The sequence below is a fragment of the Heterocephalus glaber genome, unplaced genomic scaffold (genome assembly GCF_053883595.1).
Source record: "Heterocephalus glaber isolate CG9 unplaced genomic scaffold, H.glaber_assembly_v1.0 deba00001729, whole genome shotgun sequence".
Lineage (NCBI taxonomy): Eukaryota > Metazoa > Chordata > Mammalia > Rodentia > Bathyergidae > Heterocephalus > Heterocephalus glaber.
Window position 1 is genome coordinate 11,173,176 of NW_028258440.1, and position 17,421 is coordinate 11,190,596.

The 17,421-nt window shown below is 39.6% G+C and overlaps 1 protein-coding gene across 5 annotated transcripts in view; it reads left to right on the forward strand.

Annotated features, from left to right (window-relative positions):
• Positions 1–17,421, forward strand: part of Tenm1 (teneurin transmembrane protein 1) — an 837,569-nt gene that overhangs the window by 806,510 nt on the left and 13,638 nt on the right. For all 5 annotated transcript variants that reach the window (XM_087199780.1, XM_087199781.1, XM_087199782.1 and 2 more), the window contains 3 exons: positions 2,560–2,732; positions 3,782–4,017; positions 15,301–15,597. In XM_087199780.1, coding sequence (XP_087055906.1) covers positions 2,560–2,732; positions 3,782–4,017; positions 15,301–15,597 — 706 coding nt within the window. The remainder of the gene's footprint in view (positions 1–2,559; positions 2,733–3,781; positions 4,018–15,300; positions 15,598–17,421) is intronic.

Sequence of the window (17,421 nt, forward strand, 5' to 3'; positions counted from 1 at the left end):
ATTTCTTAGCTATGTAACAACTGGACAGGTTGCAACTAAGGTTGCATTTAAGGGAGATGATACCTTATTCCCCAAACCATTGCTTCCTTAGCCAGAAAAAAACGAGGCAGCAACCTTCCAGCTAGATCTATCTGGGTAATTACAGTCTTATCAGGACTCTAGTTTTCAGCTGTAAGTGTACTACACTCAATTTGGGGACTAAGGAGGGAACACAGTATGTAGAAACATGCCTATGGCTTGGGAATAAGCCTTAAAATGTGTCTCAAATAACAAGCACCAATGACTTAGCTTAAAAATTGTTTAGTGGGCCAGGGATATGGCTCAGCAGCACAGTGCCTGCCTGGCAAGTGTGAGGTCCTGAGTTTAATCCCTGGTACCAAAAAAATTGTTTGGTTGGTGGGTTAGGAAATCAGATTTATTCAGAGGACTTTACCAAGCTTCCTTAGGGATTCTGTTGTTCTGTAAATGGATGGCTCAGTTGTACCCAATCTTATCATCTTACTCTGATGAGTGCATACACCTGATCTTGCCTTTACAGGAATTTTTTTTTTTAAAGAAGGGGGTGGCTCAGTGGTAGGCTGATTGCCTAGCATGCACCAGGCCCTGGGTTTAATCCCCAGAACCACAAATAAATAAAATTTAGGGCAATAAAACAAATCAAGGGGCTGTGTGACTGGGGAAGCCCATTGGCAACCTGCAAGCACAGCATCTTAGGTCAGGTTTCCTGGAGGGACGATGAAGTGGTGTTAGCTGAAGGCTGAGGAGGCTCCATGGACACCAGAAAGGGGACAGCAAGGAAGCAGAGTGGCTGGTGCTGAATGTGGAACAAGAAGGAACTGCCTGCAGAATCTGCATGGGGATTACAGACTCTCTTGTGAGGAAGATATAGAGCAGCTTCCTTCTTTCTGCTGCCTGGAAATTCCTCCCTGCAGGGAAAAGCAGGTTGATACTTTTGGAAAATAAATACTGAACATTGATTTCCTTCCCTGGAAGGAACATTAGGCAGACAAGGTTGGGGCTGTTTCAGGACATTCAATCTTCCTATGCTCCTTTCTGGTCATTGGCCTGCTTCTTTCAGCCCCAGAGCAGGCCAGGAGCAAACAGGCTGAGCAGAGAAGGGACTTTTGCCATTAACTCCAGGCACAAATAGCACCCTTTGGCCTTTCTTTGATAATGAGTCTTTAGCTGCATAGCAACAACACAACAAAACATTTTGACTAAAATCCACTCAAACAAATGTGTCACTCAATGGAACAACTAGGATTTGGCACTTCTGTGATGTGAAATGACCAAATTGATTATTTTTATTCACATGTATTGCTGATACACTGTGTATCAGTTTACACGGTGTGTTTGCACACAGACACAGGCATGTAGATGCAGAATTGAATTTGAGGCAGAATTTGTGCATAGCTTCAAATTCAGTTTTGTCCTAAAAATACAGCCTAGCCCCCTTCCCAAGCCTATCAAAGGCTGGTATAGGTTTGCAAATTGCAGCAACTACTTAGACTGAGTTCTGTAAAACCTAGTGGATTAACAGTGAATACAATGCTATTCTATGTCATTGTTGGGGGACAGGGAGTGGAGCCAGACTCCACCATTGTGTCCAAGCTGTATCCTGCTCACTTTGAGTAAAAAGAATACAATTGTTTAACATTTTTAAAGCAAATAAAAGTGCTTAAATATTTTGCAATTTGCAACTTGAAAAGAAAACAGTAATGGGTTTCCAATTGCATGTCTTTACTTTTAATGAAGTGTTTATTTTTCATGGTTCTATTGGCAATAAAAGAAAGGCTCCACATCAAAAGCCTTCAGGGAAGCAGTTTCCATTTGGAGGCCAGTAAGATTGCCAATAATTCTGATTTTTTAAAAAAATAAACTCACTAGACTACATTTCTAGATATGGGTTATTGCCTATTATCCCAGGTAATTATTATCTTTTTGTCTCTTACTCATATAGGCAAATTACAAAACATTATGTACTACACTCCAAAAAGATAAAAAGAATTTAAGTGACACCAAGATCAAGGGGCTCCAGAATGTTTTAAAGAACATGTTTCCATTATCTTCTGTGTTGTTCATTTTGTTGGAAGAATGATTCATTCATTTCAAATTTGGCAACTTAAACAGCAGCAAATTATAATTTTCCCATAACAATGCAAAGACCTTTTCCTTTGACAATCGCACCCTCTGCTGGTTTGTGTAATCCATCACATCTAATACGATCAATCCACATTGCAAAGGGAGGCCTCCCTGCAACATTGTATACAAGAGGACGTGATTCATAAATCTGTTTTCCACCCTAGTGATTCAATACCAGATATATTTTTTCTGTAAAACAGCATAGCTCAAGGAAGTCGTCAAGAATTCAGAAGCTGCAAAAAACACCTTTGCTTGATTAATCAACTCCCTGACCTTTTTCTTCTTATTTAACAAGGTTAATAATACTTGTCACCAGTCAAAGTTAAACTGTATTAGCTGCGGAGTGATTTTTAGTTTCACAAAGGCCTGTTATCACTGCCAAGAGGTTTCAGACTTGAGATTGGTTCTATTCCTCAGGTATGACCCCGAGGGACACCTGACCAATGCAACGTTTCCCACTGGAGAGGTCAGCAGCTTCCACAGTGACCTGGAGAAGTTAACAAAAGTAGAGCTAGATACTTCCAACCGTGAAAATGTTCTCATGTCAACCAACTTGACAGCAACTAGTACCGTATATATTTTAAAACAAGGTAAGCATGTGTACAACTTTACCTGACTGTAATAGTACCAATCTTCATCTACCCTCAAACCTGTGCAAACCGTTAGTAAATAGAATTCACCTCACACTGAGAAGATGGGTTCTTCTCCTTATTTTCCAACTCAAACCCAGACAAATCCACACTTTTCTCAAGTTCACATATCAACTTTGGGCTATCTGTGGGAGTAATGAGGTTAAATCTCTGCCTAATTTGTCCTTTTATCAAATCACTTCCCGACACCCAATTGTTTGTAAAGCTCTTTTATGATCTGACTAGTTTACATAAAAGTAATGGAGTCTGGATCCCCTCTGAACTTAGCATTCTAGACTGGTGCTGACATGGGTGGGGGGGGAGGACAAATTAGGGTACACACCAAGGAAGAATTGAAGTGAAATGAGAGGATTAAAAACTTGTTCTATACAAATAGAGTAAAATAAGAAAGAATGGAATTCAAGAAGGAAGGAAGATATGATTTGGAAGGAATGTAGTGGAAGCCAGAAGGGAAGTAGATAAAGAGAAATTGCTTTCTCTCTGCCCAGTCATTAAGGACTCATTCTGTTGTCAGATTCTGGGGCCAGACACTCTAAGGGGAGCAGTACCAAGTTTTATCAGTGTTAGCACTTCGTTGGGTACAGCAAGTGTGATGGTGTGCTCAGGTTGTAAGTATGCTGAGTTGAACTTCTTACTCTTCGCATTCTAGCTTGCAGCATAAAACTAAGGTGGCTGCTCCAACAAGTCAGAGAGAGAGAGAGAGTTTGTAAAGGAATGCTTTAAAAAAATCAAAAAACAGTCTGCGGTGTTAAACAGCAGTATTTTACCCATGAAAGCCAGTAACCCAGCTATGAAAATAACAAGACCCAAATAGACAGAGCATGTCAGCCTGTCAGAGTGGAGGCCTAACCCAGAAGGCACTTAGATCCACGGTGTTGTACCTGCTCATCCCTTCCCAAATGGGCCTCCTAAAGCTAAACTTGTCTCTTCCTGGATCCCTTCTCTACTCTTTTACTCTCCCTCTTTCCCCTTTGCTCTTCCATCTATAGAAAATACTCAGAGTACCTATCGAGTGAGTCCAGATAGTTCGCTCCGTGTCACCTTTGCCAGCGGGATGGAGATCAGCCTCAGCTCAGAGCCCCACATCCTGTCTGGGGCAGTCAACCCCACCCTGGGTAAATGCAACATCTCTTTGCCTGGAGAGCACAGTGCAAACCTCATCGAGTGGCGGCAGAGGAAGGAGCAAAACAAAGGCAATATTTCAACTTTTGAAAGGCGGCTAAGGGTAAGGCTTGACTGTCACAAAGCTTATCAAGCTTCATGAATTTGTTTGGAAATTGCAGAGATTTCCAAATCAGAAGTCTCATTTCTCCAAAGGTTTTGTAGTTGACTGACTAGCTGATATGATATACTACTTCAAGAGAGGGTGTAATGGCTAATAATGGTTCAGTATTCTCAAATGAGCATTCTAATAGGAGCTTTCTTTGTCATTAGCCAGCTAAAATGCTGTAATAGTGGCAATTTCAGACACCAAGAAAGTCTATCTAGTAAAGTCTGTTTAGTCAGAAGGCCCTCCAGTACCCATCCCAGTGTGTCCAGGACGTGCTTATCAGGTCCTCCAGGTTGACCTAGTTCCCTGCTTTTGGCTAGTTCTTAGAAAGACCAGCCACACACAGAAAGAGGTGTAGCCCTAGGAGGAAAAAACAGTGAATAGAATTATTATAAATTTATATTAAGAGCCAATGGGTAAAGAGCTAGAACTGAGATTTGTCTAAGTACTCAGAGAGATTTCTGGAGGAAATTAAAAGATTTTGGAGTTTTAAATCCTTACCAAGCATAGTTCACTCCAGTTAACCAGAGAACTCTGTCAAAGTTTCGTCTCTGCAGCACACCCTACTAACACCATAGCACTCTGTCTACCTGTCCCTTCTTAAACATTAACCAATGTTGGGATGATGTGACCAACTTTCCAAATATAGTAACACTCACTCTCAGCCCTAGAGCAACTGCAGGCTACAGGAAGCACTTACTCACTATTGAGGCCAAGCCTACTTTGGTTATATGTTTCATGCCTAGGATACCGGGATGCTTCCATTTTCTTACCTCATGGTAAAAATTTGATAACCTTAAGGCTCTAGAAATGCAACCACCAAACAACCATTCAGTTCTAGAGAGAAGCAATCATATGACTTGGTATGGACAAAGTAGTCTGCAACTGTACTTACTTTTCAATAAGCTCTATTGGTGACACAGAGTTCAGTAATGTTTTCTGTAATAGCTGTTGAAATTGTTGAAGTCATAAGTCAATTTGTATGTTTCAGTTCTATTGACCACTCTCTAACAGAACATTTACCAGATATGCTACTGAATTGAAAAGTGAAACCAGACCAAATTGTCAGGCCTATGTATGTATTTGTGTGTGTGTGTGTGTATATGTATGATGTATGTAGATAGTATGTGTATAGCAGGAAGGGTTTCTGAGTTCTTGAAAAATGGGATTTCTTGGGTAGAATCTTTTATAGGAAAGTTAGACAACCTGACTCATAACCAGTTTTCCACTTGTCTTAAGAAATACATTTATTTTACTTTTTACCTGTGAAATGAAAATACACTATTAGGAAAAAGTCAGAATAGTCTATAAATGGCCTATCAACCTTATGGATTCACCACAGGAAAAGAAATGTATCAAACAAGTGATCTGTTAGTGCTTCCCCTACCTTATAACCTCAATAAAACATTACAAACCGAATAATGTACTATGTGACTTTGGGATTTTCAGTTCCTTAGGGCAGCCCATCCTATACTATGTGACCTCAGAACTTTCTATTTTCTGGGATAATCTGCCCGTGTTCTCTCTTCCATATGCACAAATAATGGAGAGAAACTGTAAACTGTGATTTACAGCCTATATCCAAAATTATTTTTAATATTGAGAAGCTAATTGTCATAAAACATTTAGGAGTTCTTTAGTGTTGAGAAGTCAAGTGTTTAGCTAATACTAATTATAATTTGACACATTTCCCATCCTGTTGTATGGCTGAACAGAATGCAACAAATTCAAGGCCTTCTCCTCTATGTGACTTCTATGGTAGTCCCCAAGATCCTGGAACCAAACAATGGACTCCCTTATTGGCTTGATGATGTTGCTGTGCATTTGCCTAGACACCTAACAACAGTAACAATCTTTAATATATTTTGTGCCTTACAGTTAACCAAATGCTTCCACAGCCAGGATTTTATTTGATAGCCACAACTATCAATTGTTATTGTTCCCAATTTACAGATAAGGAGACAAAGGCCCAGGAAGGTTAAGTGATTTGCCCAAAGTCAAACAGCTATTAAGGTTCAGAGGCACAGCTACAATGCAGGTCTTCGCCTAGCATAGAACTACTTGCAATGCATCACACTGTGCTGCCTTGTTCCTTAAAATAATTAATCTATAAATCATTGGCCCACTCAGAAGAGCCACCTTGGCAGAGCCCAACTCCTCATTTCAATGCTGACAAAAAGAGACAAATAATCTACTCTAATGTACTGCCAAGTGTGGGTGGTACGGGACAATTGGTTGGCCTCCAGTCAGGGAAAGCATGGAGGAAACAGGAGGAGGGAGGCTGTTTAACTGGTTAATTCTTAACTGCCCTCCCCACTTTTAGGGATTTTTTTTATATTACTACTTCAGTATCACCAGATTAAGCATGTCTAATTCAGTGGAATGAATATGCTCCCAAAAAATAAATATGAGTTCAATTTTGGCAAGGCAAATTCTCTTTCCCCGCTGACATGATTATTTTAGAGGGAGTGCTTCTTCACTTCTGATAGCTTTTCAAGAGGTAAGCTGAAGACAACTTTCTCTTTTCCTAAGCCAAATTCATAGTGACCTATTTGTAAGCATAGCTAAAGAATGAGTCTCTCTGATGCCCTCCAGTACCTGGCTACCTTGACTGAATCATGAATTTTTCCTGCTGAAGCTGCTACGCCAGAGCATGGGCAGGTGGGATTATAAAGCTGCTGAAACAGAATTGCAGATAGTCACACAACATAGAAACCCCAGTGCACTGTGGGAAAGGGGTCGCCTCTGTAAGCTCACACAAAAGTGGAGTTGTAATTTGTAAATGTGCCTGGACAGCAGGTGATAAAGCACTAACTATTGAGGCACAAAAGTGACAGGTTTGTTTAAAGCCCATTTAGTAAGATAATGGGCATAAAATGTTCCAAAAAGCTACCGATCATACCTACCCCAGACCATCTTAACTATAAAGAAAAAAAACAGAAAATGATAGACCCCTCTTTGGAGAGAAAGTAGTAAGAGTTGTTTTTTCCAATGATCAATGACTTTTTCCACACAAAGTCAAGGTGAGGGAGGCAAACTTCTGTGACATGTGACATCCTGCTCAGCCAGAGCAAGCAAGGGATTTGTTGCCTCTGGAGCATCCTTCACCAACACCATTAAGTGAAATAAATCACATTAACACACTGGAACTTCATTTATTTTAACTATCCATTTCCTCCACCCAGAGTCCTGTTTGAATCATCTTCTTCACAAAGTACTTTTGCATCCAATCCATGTATCTTCTCATCTGCTACATCAATCTGTCCCCATAAATACATTTCCCTGGGCAGTAGAGAAATTAGAGTGCAGATAACAACAGAGGCAATGGTAAAAGAATTGGACATTCACCAAAAGCAAAGTGGTTTAGGAACTACAACCCGATTACACCTTGCTATGTCCGTGGATAATAATGTTGTTATATGAGACTTATCCCAGCATTGGATTCCAGAGCTCTTTATAAGATTTTGCAGTCTGAGTTGTAAGGTTACAGGCAAACACTGGAACTTCAGCCTCCTTTATGAGAGAAAAAAGGTAGAGGAAGCTTAAAACTTAAAATCATAATCAAATAGGGTGATTATGTATTTACAAGCCAAATGAAGCACAGACTACAACCAACACAATTGTGGGTTTTTTCCTCCATTGAAAGATAATTGAAAGTGATGTAGATTGGTTTTTAAATGCAACATATGAATGTCCAAATGTGAGCTAAGCTCTAAAAGGGGAAACGAGCACAGTTACACGGAGGCGCAGGCTGACAAGTGTTGAGGAATTTGGAAGGTAGCCAAGAGGGTTGCAGCATCGCCCTCCATTCTCAGAAATTGTTTTTGCTGAGGAGGCCTTCAGCTACAGGATGCTTGGTGTTTGACTTCTCATTACAAACCATTTGAAGTTCCTGCTTCCCAGGTTTGGTGGAGGCATTCATTGTGTGAAAATTTATATAGGAGCTGCTTGGAGATAAATTAATCTATTAAAGATAAATCTGTACTTCTCTGTCCCAGTAACAACGCTTCTACCCATAAGGACTCACTTGGAGACAGGAGTCTTGGGTCAAGGAATTATTAGAACTCCAAAATTATAGCAAAAAATTTTTGTAAATCTTGGGTCAACATTACCAGGATAACTAAAAGGATTTCACAGTATTTCACCTATATGTAAGCATTAATAATTCGATTTTTTTAAAAAAAATAGGTGTTGTATGGTTACACAGATGAATTAATCAACAGGCAAGTACTTAAATAAGAACAAATTAATACAGTGAAAAAAATATCCAAGTTAAATGATATGATCAAATTCAGATGAAAAGAATGAGTAAAATTTCAAGAAATAACTGACAAGCCCATAGTTTCCAGTCTACAAAATGAGGGCTATAGACTCCCAATCTACCATCAGTAATAGTTTTGCCCATTAGCCATAAAACAGCAGCTAACAGTCTTTGAGGTTTTACTATATATATTGCCATGTATTCACTCCTTTATTACTCATAACATCATATCACATGACTTTTTATTAATCCTATTTTGCAGATAAAGAAACTGAGGCACAGCCAGGTCATATAGCTAATAAGTGGTGATTACAGGATTTGAATTCAGGTAGTCCGGCTCACTAAATCTGAGCTATTTCACAAGATCCCTCTGGCACTAAAATTTTGTGAACTGTCAAGGTAAAGAGAGTATCTTGGGAGTAAAAAAAAACAAAGGAAATTCCAAATGAAATATTAGAGGGTGATACTAACATTGAATATATGCCCTCTCCATTTGTAAAAAACTTTGTGAAGTAAAGCAGGCCTAAGTGAGTTTCTGATTATCAATCCAGAGATATCAATAAAAAAATAAAATCTTTAAAATTGATGTAATAATCAATTTCTTTAAAATTCAGTACTAATTACCTTAAAACTCTAAAGAGTGGAGGGGCACGTGCTACTTTAAAATCAACTGTGATGTTTCTACCCATTCTCATAACTTCATGAAAATTAAGTGAAGACATCTTCCACACTCTGACGTGGCTATCTGGCCCATCTCACTTATTCACCTTGTGATATTTTCAGCAAAAATTAAGCAGTTAATTTGGTTTGGGTGTGAGCTGAAATGCTAGTTGGTGTCCTTGAAAATTCAGCCTTCTCCCCATATAGAGGAAAGAAAATCTACTGCCATGATTATAGCTCAGAGTTCAGCAGTTGTGTACATGTCAACTGAAGCCTAGCCAATTTTCCCTTTGTGCAGACAAAAATAGTGATATATCAGCAATTGCCTGTGCATCAGTCTAATCTAGCTTTACCCTACTTAGTGAATGAGTATCAAGTTGGACAGGTGGAAGGAGCTTTCCCTTGAGGATCAGAACACAAAGCCCTAAGAAAGGGTGGGAAGGGCAGCAAAGGAAATGTGCCTCTAGAGCATCTGCATGTACCCAGCTTCGCAGGCACTTTTATTTCTTTTGGCAACAATATCCATGGCTTTGCAGCACACAGTCTTCCCTCGCTCCTCTCCAGTCCAAGTGTGAAAAAAAATTAAGCCTTTATCCTTACTTCTCCTTAGTTTGGCCTGGGAAAAAAATTAAGGGAACTCAAAAAATAAATTACAGCATTGATATATTTTTCTCCTATTAAAAAAAAACATCATGAGGTCCAGCTTTCTCACCACAGCATACAGTTCACTAGTTACCAAACTACAAGGTCTTATTCAGTGTGCAACTATCCCAAGAGACATTCTTTTTAACTCAGGACTATTCCCCAATTTCAATCCTCCTCTCCCCTCCCTTTTCCAGGGGAAGAATTGCTGTACATTTTGCACAAAAAATGAAAATAAAGATTGCTACTATCTGGGCACACACCTATAATCCCAGCACTTGGGAGGCTGAGGCAGGGGGATTGCTGCAAGTTTAAGGCCAGCCTGGACTATACAGTGAGTTCAAGGGTAGCCTGAAATATATAAAAAGACCCTGTCTCAAAATAACAAAAGAGACTTTTGGCCCACGTTTAGGTCAAGGGCTGTAATCTTCCTGAAAAACAAGCTCATGTATAAATATGGAAGTTTCCCAACTTTAGCCATGACCCTAGCAGTCAGTGGCATTCAGCAAAGTTCTGATTTCGTCCCATAGAAGCTGGAGGCCCACAAGCACTCCAGATGGAGGTTGGGAAGGCTCACCGAAACTTGCCCAGGCTTCTCACATGTGGTTTCCACGGGAAACTGGGGCCGAGAGAACCCATGGTGTCTCTGATTCATCCCTTTTCAGGTCTCACTGAATGTTACATTAACATTCAAATCTGACTTTAAAACTAATGATTCAGCAGCGTTGGAGTCTCAAGATGAATTGTCCAAAAATAAAAGCATGGTTGCAGAGAAAGAGCATTAGGCAGCCTTCCTCAGCTTGCTTCCTAGTGGATTTTCAACAATGGTCCCTGCTTGTGTAGCCATAATAACTTTATTAAGAAATGTGCTCCCGAGTAGTAAACTTAATCTATCAGACAAATAAAAACACAAATTTAGTTGAACTGGGAATCACTTGTTACTTTGGCTCTTTAACAATCATTATAATATAAATTGTAACAGTTACAACCGTCTCTGAGAGTACATGGATATTTTACAGCTATTGTAAATGAACGGTATTACAGTTGGAGATATGTGGCTATAAAACCACAGGAAGGGTAGTTGAAGAAAGAACACCTGGCTTCCTACAGGCTTTTGAGCCAGGAGTATCAAAGACAGGAAATATGTGTTTCTCTATCCCCTTTTAGGTGATTGCAGCAGGTTACTGTGTTTTCATGCAATACAGCACTACACGCATTTGCTACAGATGGTTGAAAGAGTCATGATTCCTGATCTGTGGCTCTATTTCCTATATTAAACCTACCCATGGGACTAACAGCACTTTCCCCAAATAATTTGAGTTTGTAATCACTAGTCTTCCGTATAGAATTCATGACATGGAACGTTTGATAGGTCCCTTTTTTGCAGAAATTTAAAATTAAGAGTAAATGTTATAAGCCCCAGTTGACTGATAAACTGAAACCAAAAGAGGTTTAAAAAGACAAGTCTTACAGTCCCATAAAAAATGGACAAATTTTATGAGCAGACAATTTGCAAAAGAGGTACATGTGGCCAACAGATGTTAAAGAAGGTTTAACCTGGTAGTGCATGTCTCTAATCCCAGCACTCTGGGAGGCTCAGACCAGGAGAATCACAAGTTCAAACCCAGCCCGGGCAACTTAGCAACTTAGTGAGACACTCTCTCACAATAAAAAATTCAAAAGGGCTGAGGATGTAGCTGACTGTGAAGGCCCTGAGTTCAATCCCTAGTACTGCCAAAAACAAAACAAACAAACACCTCACTAGTAATCAAATAAATGCCAATTTAAATCAGATTGGGAAAAGTTTATTAACAATGATGGTACTCACTACTAGTAAGACTAGAATGAAATAGGCTCTACCAGTGTTAATGGGAGTATAAATGTATGCAGCCTAGGTGCACAATAAAATAACCTCTCAAATTATATCAGTAGTATTTTAATACGAACATCTCATTTGACCCAGTAATTTCACCATCTGAGTTCTGTATTAAGGAACTATTTATTTATAAACATTTTCAACACATGAGATAAGAAAGAAAAGTGGAAGCCAGGTGTGTGGTAGTGCACACTTGTAATTCTAGCACTCAGGAGTCTGAGGCAGGATGATCGCCGTGAGTTCAAGGCCAGCCTGCGCTACATAGTGAGTTCAAGAACAACATGAACCTTGTCTCAAAAACCCAAAGAAAGAAAGAAAAATAGAAAACAAGCATTCTAATTTCCATCTATAGGAAAATGGATAAATAAATGTTTATCATGTAGTAAGATACTATGCAACCATTAAAAGCCTTATCTTAAGAATATTTAATAACATGAGGAACACTCAAGATAAAACATTGGCTAAAAAAAGGGACTCAAAACTTGAAGTACAACTCTAGTTGTATGTTTTAAATGTGTGAACAAAGATTATGCAAAAAAATGTACGATAAGTGGAATGAAATGCATTGAAGTGTTGACGGTAATCCTCATTGGAGGGTGAGATTACACATAATTATTTTCTTGTACACTTATTTTCTAGTTTTTCTGCATAATCAGGGTATGTGCATAAAGGAAATTATTTTTTAAAACAAAGAATTTAAGATTATTCAGCAAAGGAAGACCAGAGTCTGTATGAAAATGCTGATTTTTTGCAGTCCTCCAGGCCACTAAGACAAAAACTTTTTGAGTCGGGATATTGAACTTTGATTCCTGAAACTCTTAGAGGTTTCAGGAAGGTTCAGAGGCCACCAGAGACTATATCAGAAATGTTCATGTATGGGTTTATGTGCATTTTCCTTGGGAAACAGTGTATACCTTCCAAATATTTAATTTGATTCTTGACCAAAAAAGTTAAACATTAACATAAAATTAACATAAAACTTAGTTGACTAGCTAGCTAATATAATCATATTATATTATGATTAATATCGTCAAACCTTAACATGGGGTTTTTGTTCTCCTACCTCCTTAACCAGACATTGGACATTCTGTCTCGGATTGTGTTGATAATTCTTACAAATATAAATCTAGTTGGCAGTCAGCTTTGGGTTCTTTTGCTCATTGTGAAACCACAAAGTACAGTTCTGCTAGCAATTGTGATGTCACCAAATGACACTACATAATGCTGAATGTCAAGAGTTGGCACTGCCAGCTGCCAGCCACTGCCTTCTGGTGCTGCCTTGTGCCAGACATAGTAGATCACCTCTGCCAGCTGCTGTTCTCTGCCACTGCTCTTTGTTGGGTGGTAGTCTATGGAGCTCTTCGGTGCTAATAGCCCCTAGTGTGTATTGCTCTTTCTTTTGAAATGACCCCTCTGTCTACACTACTCAGTATGAGAACCCCAAGCAGATTTACTGGACTTTTGGAGCCCACAGTACGGGAGAAATGAATCACCAGCAGGTTTACAGGAACACCAAAGTGCATCTTTCATGGGCTGTTTGCTACAGCACAGCAAAGCCAGTACAGTGGAGGGAGCCCTCCTAGACTAAGGAGAGGTGTGTGGAGAGTACTGCTTATATAGCAACTTCAGGCCTGTGATTGGTCCAAGTATAGGCCCATGATTGGTTCAGGGGTATGAGCAGAGGTGAAATCAGAGAATCTTCTGGAAGGCTAGTTATGGGGGGGTTGGGGAAGTTAACAGTGGGCCCAGACCCCTCCCTCACTGATCTTAGCCACACCAGGGCGCCCTCTCCCTTCTTCAGAGAGGTAACAGTCTGACATGGAAGGAACTGGGGAGAGGCACAGCACTGATAGTCAAGTTGCACCTATGTTGGAGTGGAGTGGAGTGGAGAAAAGCAGCCACTAGATAGCCAAAGGTGACACTGAAGCAAACTGTCCCAGTCCATTGGGCAGCTGAGGGGGAGCAAAGGAAAGCAAAGGGGAGGGGAGCAAGAGCTACCTGGCCAAGCCACACCCCTCTGCAGCCTGGGAGTGAGAAGGGAATAGGAGAGTCAAGAGTTTCTTACCTGTCTCACACTAAGCTACAGTCACCTTGGAATCTGACACAGGACCTATTCACAGGCCTAAGTAACATGAGAAAAGTAATCATTATATATTGTAAAAATAACAATTACTAATGCTGCCTCGATTTACCAAGAACTTGTATATGTGATCTAATTTAAATCTAAGCACAGCCATGTGTTATGAAATGGCAGTATCAGTCCTCTTTCACAGACAGGAAAACCAAGGCTCAGATTGAAGAAATAACTGGTACATAGATAAGCAGCGAGTTAAATGTTTCCTGATTCATGTTCAGTGCTATTCACACTTCTCAGAATCTCTCTGTTTTCATTCTGGCTTTTGTTTCTGCCAGATATCCTTGGACTCCCTCCAGCCAAACCAAAAGTTTGTCCCCTAAAAGCTGAGTGAAGGGTACACAGTAACTACCATTTTTGCAAATTATGAGTCAGACTATTTCAAAATAACAAGTTATAATAAAACAAAAGACCCAATAAAACTAAAATTTAATTGAATTAAACTAAAATAAATAAAATAAATTGTAAAAGCCCTTTGCCGAGCCTCGTACCTGCCCCTCGTTCAGAGCGCCCCCTTTCCACAGAGCCTTCTTCCGCACACTGACCATAAGGGCTGAACTCCCTTAGTGGCTAAAATCAACAAAAGCAACTTAGTTTTTTCCAGAACACAAAAGAACTCTGAGTACTATGTTTTCTAAGTGGTTGTGCCTTTGTCAGCTAGCCATCGCAGAGGTTACTGGTCAGTCTGCCAGATACACAGACATTACTAGGTGAAAAGTGAGGGGGAAATCAGGTCATTTGTCCAGTTGCTTTTAAAATCCAGTAAAAATCTTTTTGCTTTTTTTTTTTTTACTAAGTCATGTAGTTACTTGGTTATCTTATTTGCTAGCTGAATTTTATCAGAGAGTGTTCTCTTTCCATACAATCCAATTCAAGATCCTTTAAATCAGGCTTCCTCCAAGTCAAATGCAAGGTTTTGAGGTACCTAGAGAGAATATTAGAAGGAACTTAAAACCAGAAACAAAGGAACCTAAACTCAGAACCAAGCCAAACTACCAATTGTTTCTAAACTTGGAGTCCATATTTAACTGCATGCTTCAGCCACAGTTAGTGGTACCACCCTTGCAAATGTCGGAGGTCCTGCAAACACCTACCATGTTGACTGCTGGCCTCCATGGAAGTACTGTTGAGTGGGGTTCCATCACTAAAGAACCTGTGTGCTCCTGTGATAGATATGAAGTTTATGAAGCCCAGGTGAACAAGGGAGCCAAAGAAGGGAATCTCTGAGCTCCTTTATTCCTGTTTTCTAATTATACAAATAATTTGCCAGTCTATATTCTAGTCACTTGATTGGTGAAAAGGGAGAAGCAGACCAGAAAACCCCACTGTTTAGTAAACATCTGACTCATATAAAATAAGATCACATAATTATTGAAAATTGAGGTAGTTCATTTGGAGATTGAGCTGGGGGAAAGATAATAAACAGCCATATATAGAAGGTAGAGAGTATACCATTCTGTCCCAGGAATTAAAACATAGCCTTGGAGCATACACTCGGGTTAGAAAATAAAAATAGCTGGCATTCAAGGATCTGAAGCCATGAGAATTCAGAGGCGAAAGAGACTCCATCATTGGAAAATCAAGAAAAGTTTCAGGATTGTGATTGCACCAGATTAAGAATCAAGGCAGTGCTTAAAGTGTACTTTGTATCTCTTTTTTTTGTAGGCTCATAACAGAAACCTGCTTTCCATAGATTTTGATCCTATAACCCGCACAGGAAAGATCTATGATGACCATCGAAAATTCACCCTTCGAATTCTTTATGACCAGACTGGGCGACCTATTCTGTGGTCTCCTGTAAGCAGATATAATGAAGTAAACATCACATATTCACCTTCAGGATTGGTTACATTCATTCAAAGAGGAACATGGAATGAAAAAATGGAATATGACCAGAGTGGAAAAATAATTTCAAGAACTTGGGCTGACGGGAAAATTTGGAGCTATACCTACTTAGAAAAGGTAAATATATGGGGAGGGACTAGTTTCAAGTTTCTGAATGAGAATATTGAAAGTGGTCCTAATTATCCACTTTGGTGAGAACCTGCAGGGCAAAAAGTCTATATTTCAGCTGTTCCATAGAAGTAACAACAACAGCAAAAATGGTGAAACTAAAAGCTATTTTTCAGCCGAAAATTGTCTCCTGTCCCACCCTCTGCCAAGTGCTCTATTGAACTGAAGTCAGGGTGGTGGCTTAGCTTTCTCCTCATTTGAGCATATTTATTCGTGTTCTCGAAAAGGTAAGTTTATTATTAAGAAAGCTCATACCGTGGGAAAATAGCTAGAAAATTATAAAACTGTGTGTTAATGTGTCTCAGGTGTAGTAAAGGCCCTCTTACCCAACAGATAAGAAGCTCTGTTAGCCTAGTCAGTGAAATTTTTGTGTGCCACTAAAATATTGGAGGACTAATTTTCAAAAGTAGTGAGCCTGAGGGAATAGTGGCAGGGAGGCCTAATTGGTAATGGCCTTTTGTGTGCAGTGAGTCTCTGGTAGCATCCACAGTGGGAGCTTGTGGCCTCTGTGTGGTAAGAAAGGGATTTTAATCCCATGGCAGGAATCATTTGTCAAACAGCCCCTACACAGCAAAATGGTTTCTGGTCAGATCAGTACACAGGAAAGTCAGAGCAGTTGACCTCTATCTGCCATCTCCATGCCTGATCCCCTAAGGCAGTGCCTTCTGTTTCCCAAATTTATCCATTCAACTGAATTTGTCAGTCCTAAGTTAATTTGGGGGAAAACTGAGAAATATTTGTCCTTGAGGACTCAAAGGTAATTGGTGCAAGATAATCCATAGAAGTTCTTAGAAAAGTCTTGATTGCTCATAGCTCACATGGCAAATGTCATTATTTGTGTTGAATGATGCCAACTCTTTCTGATGCATCTCTCAAAATTAAACAAAAAATAGTGTGCCAGTGGCTGTGTGTCATTATAAAACTATCTTAATACTCACCGGAGTCAGCTGCTGGAGAACTTACCAAGGTGGAAATGCCAAAGAGATAAAACATAGTTCACTTGGGAGATGGTAAAAAGAAGGGGCTCCTTTTCCTTACCCACACTGTGTTCTTTTCTTTTGAAGAAATTGAAGAAATCTGAGATTTATAATCTATCCTCTACACCTAGAAACTCTTATTGTGATAGAGCCAGCCTTTCCTCTTTTGAATTTCTACAGCAGAAATGACTAGCAAAATCCTATGACTAAGGTCTGCAAAGTGCCAAACTTGTTAAAACATTAATTGCATCCAAGTATTTGGTGATGTGTATTCATAAGCTAAGTGTTTCTTACGGGGTTTGTTGATGACCTTCATATGAAACAGATCCCACTGATTGTTAGCAGAAGTCTGGCTTAGTCACTTTTCCAGGAATGAAGATGTGCTTGCTCTGGTCTCCTCTCAGGTCCTCCAAATGACTAGTGAAGTAGCTGATATTCCTTAGGAGCCCACACAGGTCGGAACTCATAACCCTAGCCTCAATATTATCAGAATGTGACCAACTGAGCTAAGTGCATATAGACAAACACATGTAGGTCTCCTAAGACTTTCACTTTAGGCTGTCTGGACAATAACAAAAGAGACTTAAAAATTAAATTTCAGCTCTGCATTCAGTCTTCTCTGACACCAATGAGATCTTACTATTTCTCTTTCCTGAATTGGCGGATTATTTCATCAAATGTATTTGTGCAAAGAAGTTGGTGAAACAAACTTCATGTAAGTTCTCCTTGCTATAGAAAATGGGTGGGCACCAATTCTTTAAAAAAAACACCAAATAAAATCTCTGTGAGAGTGTCA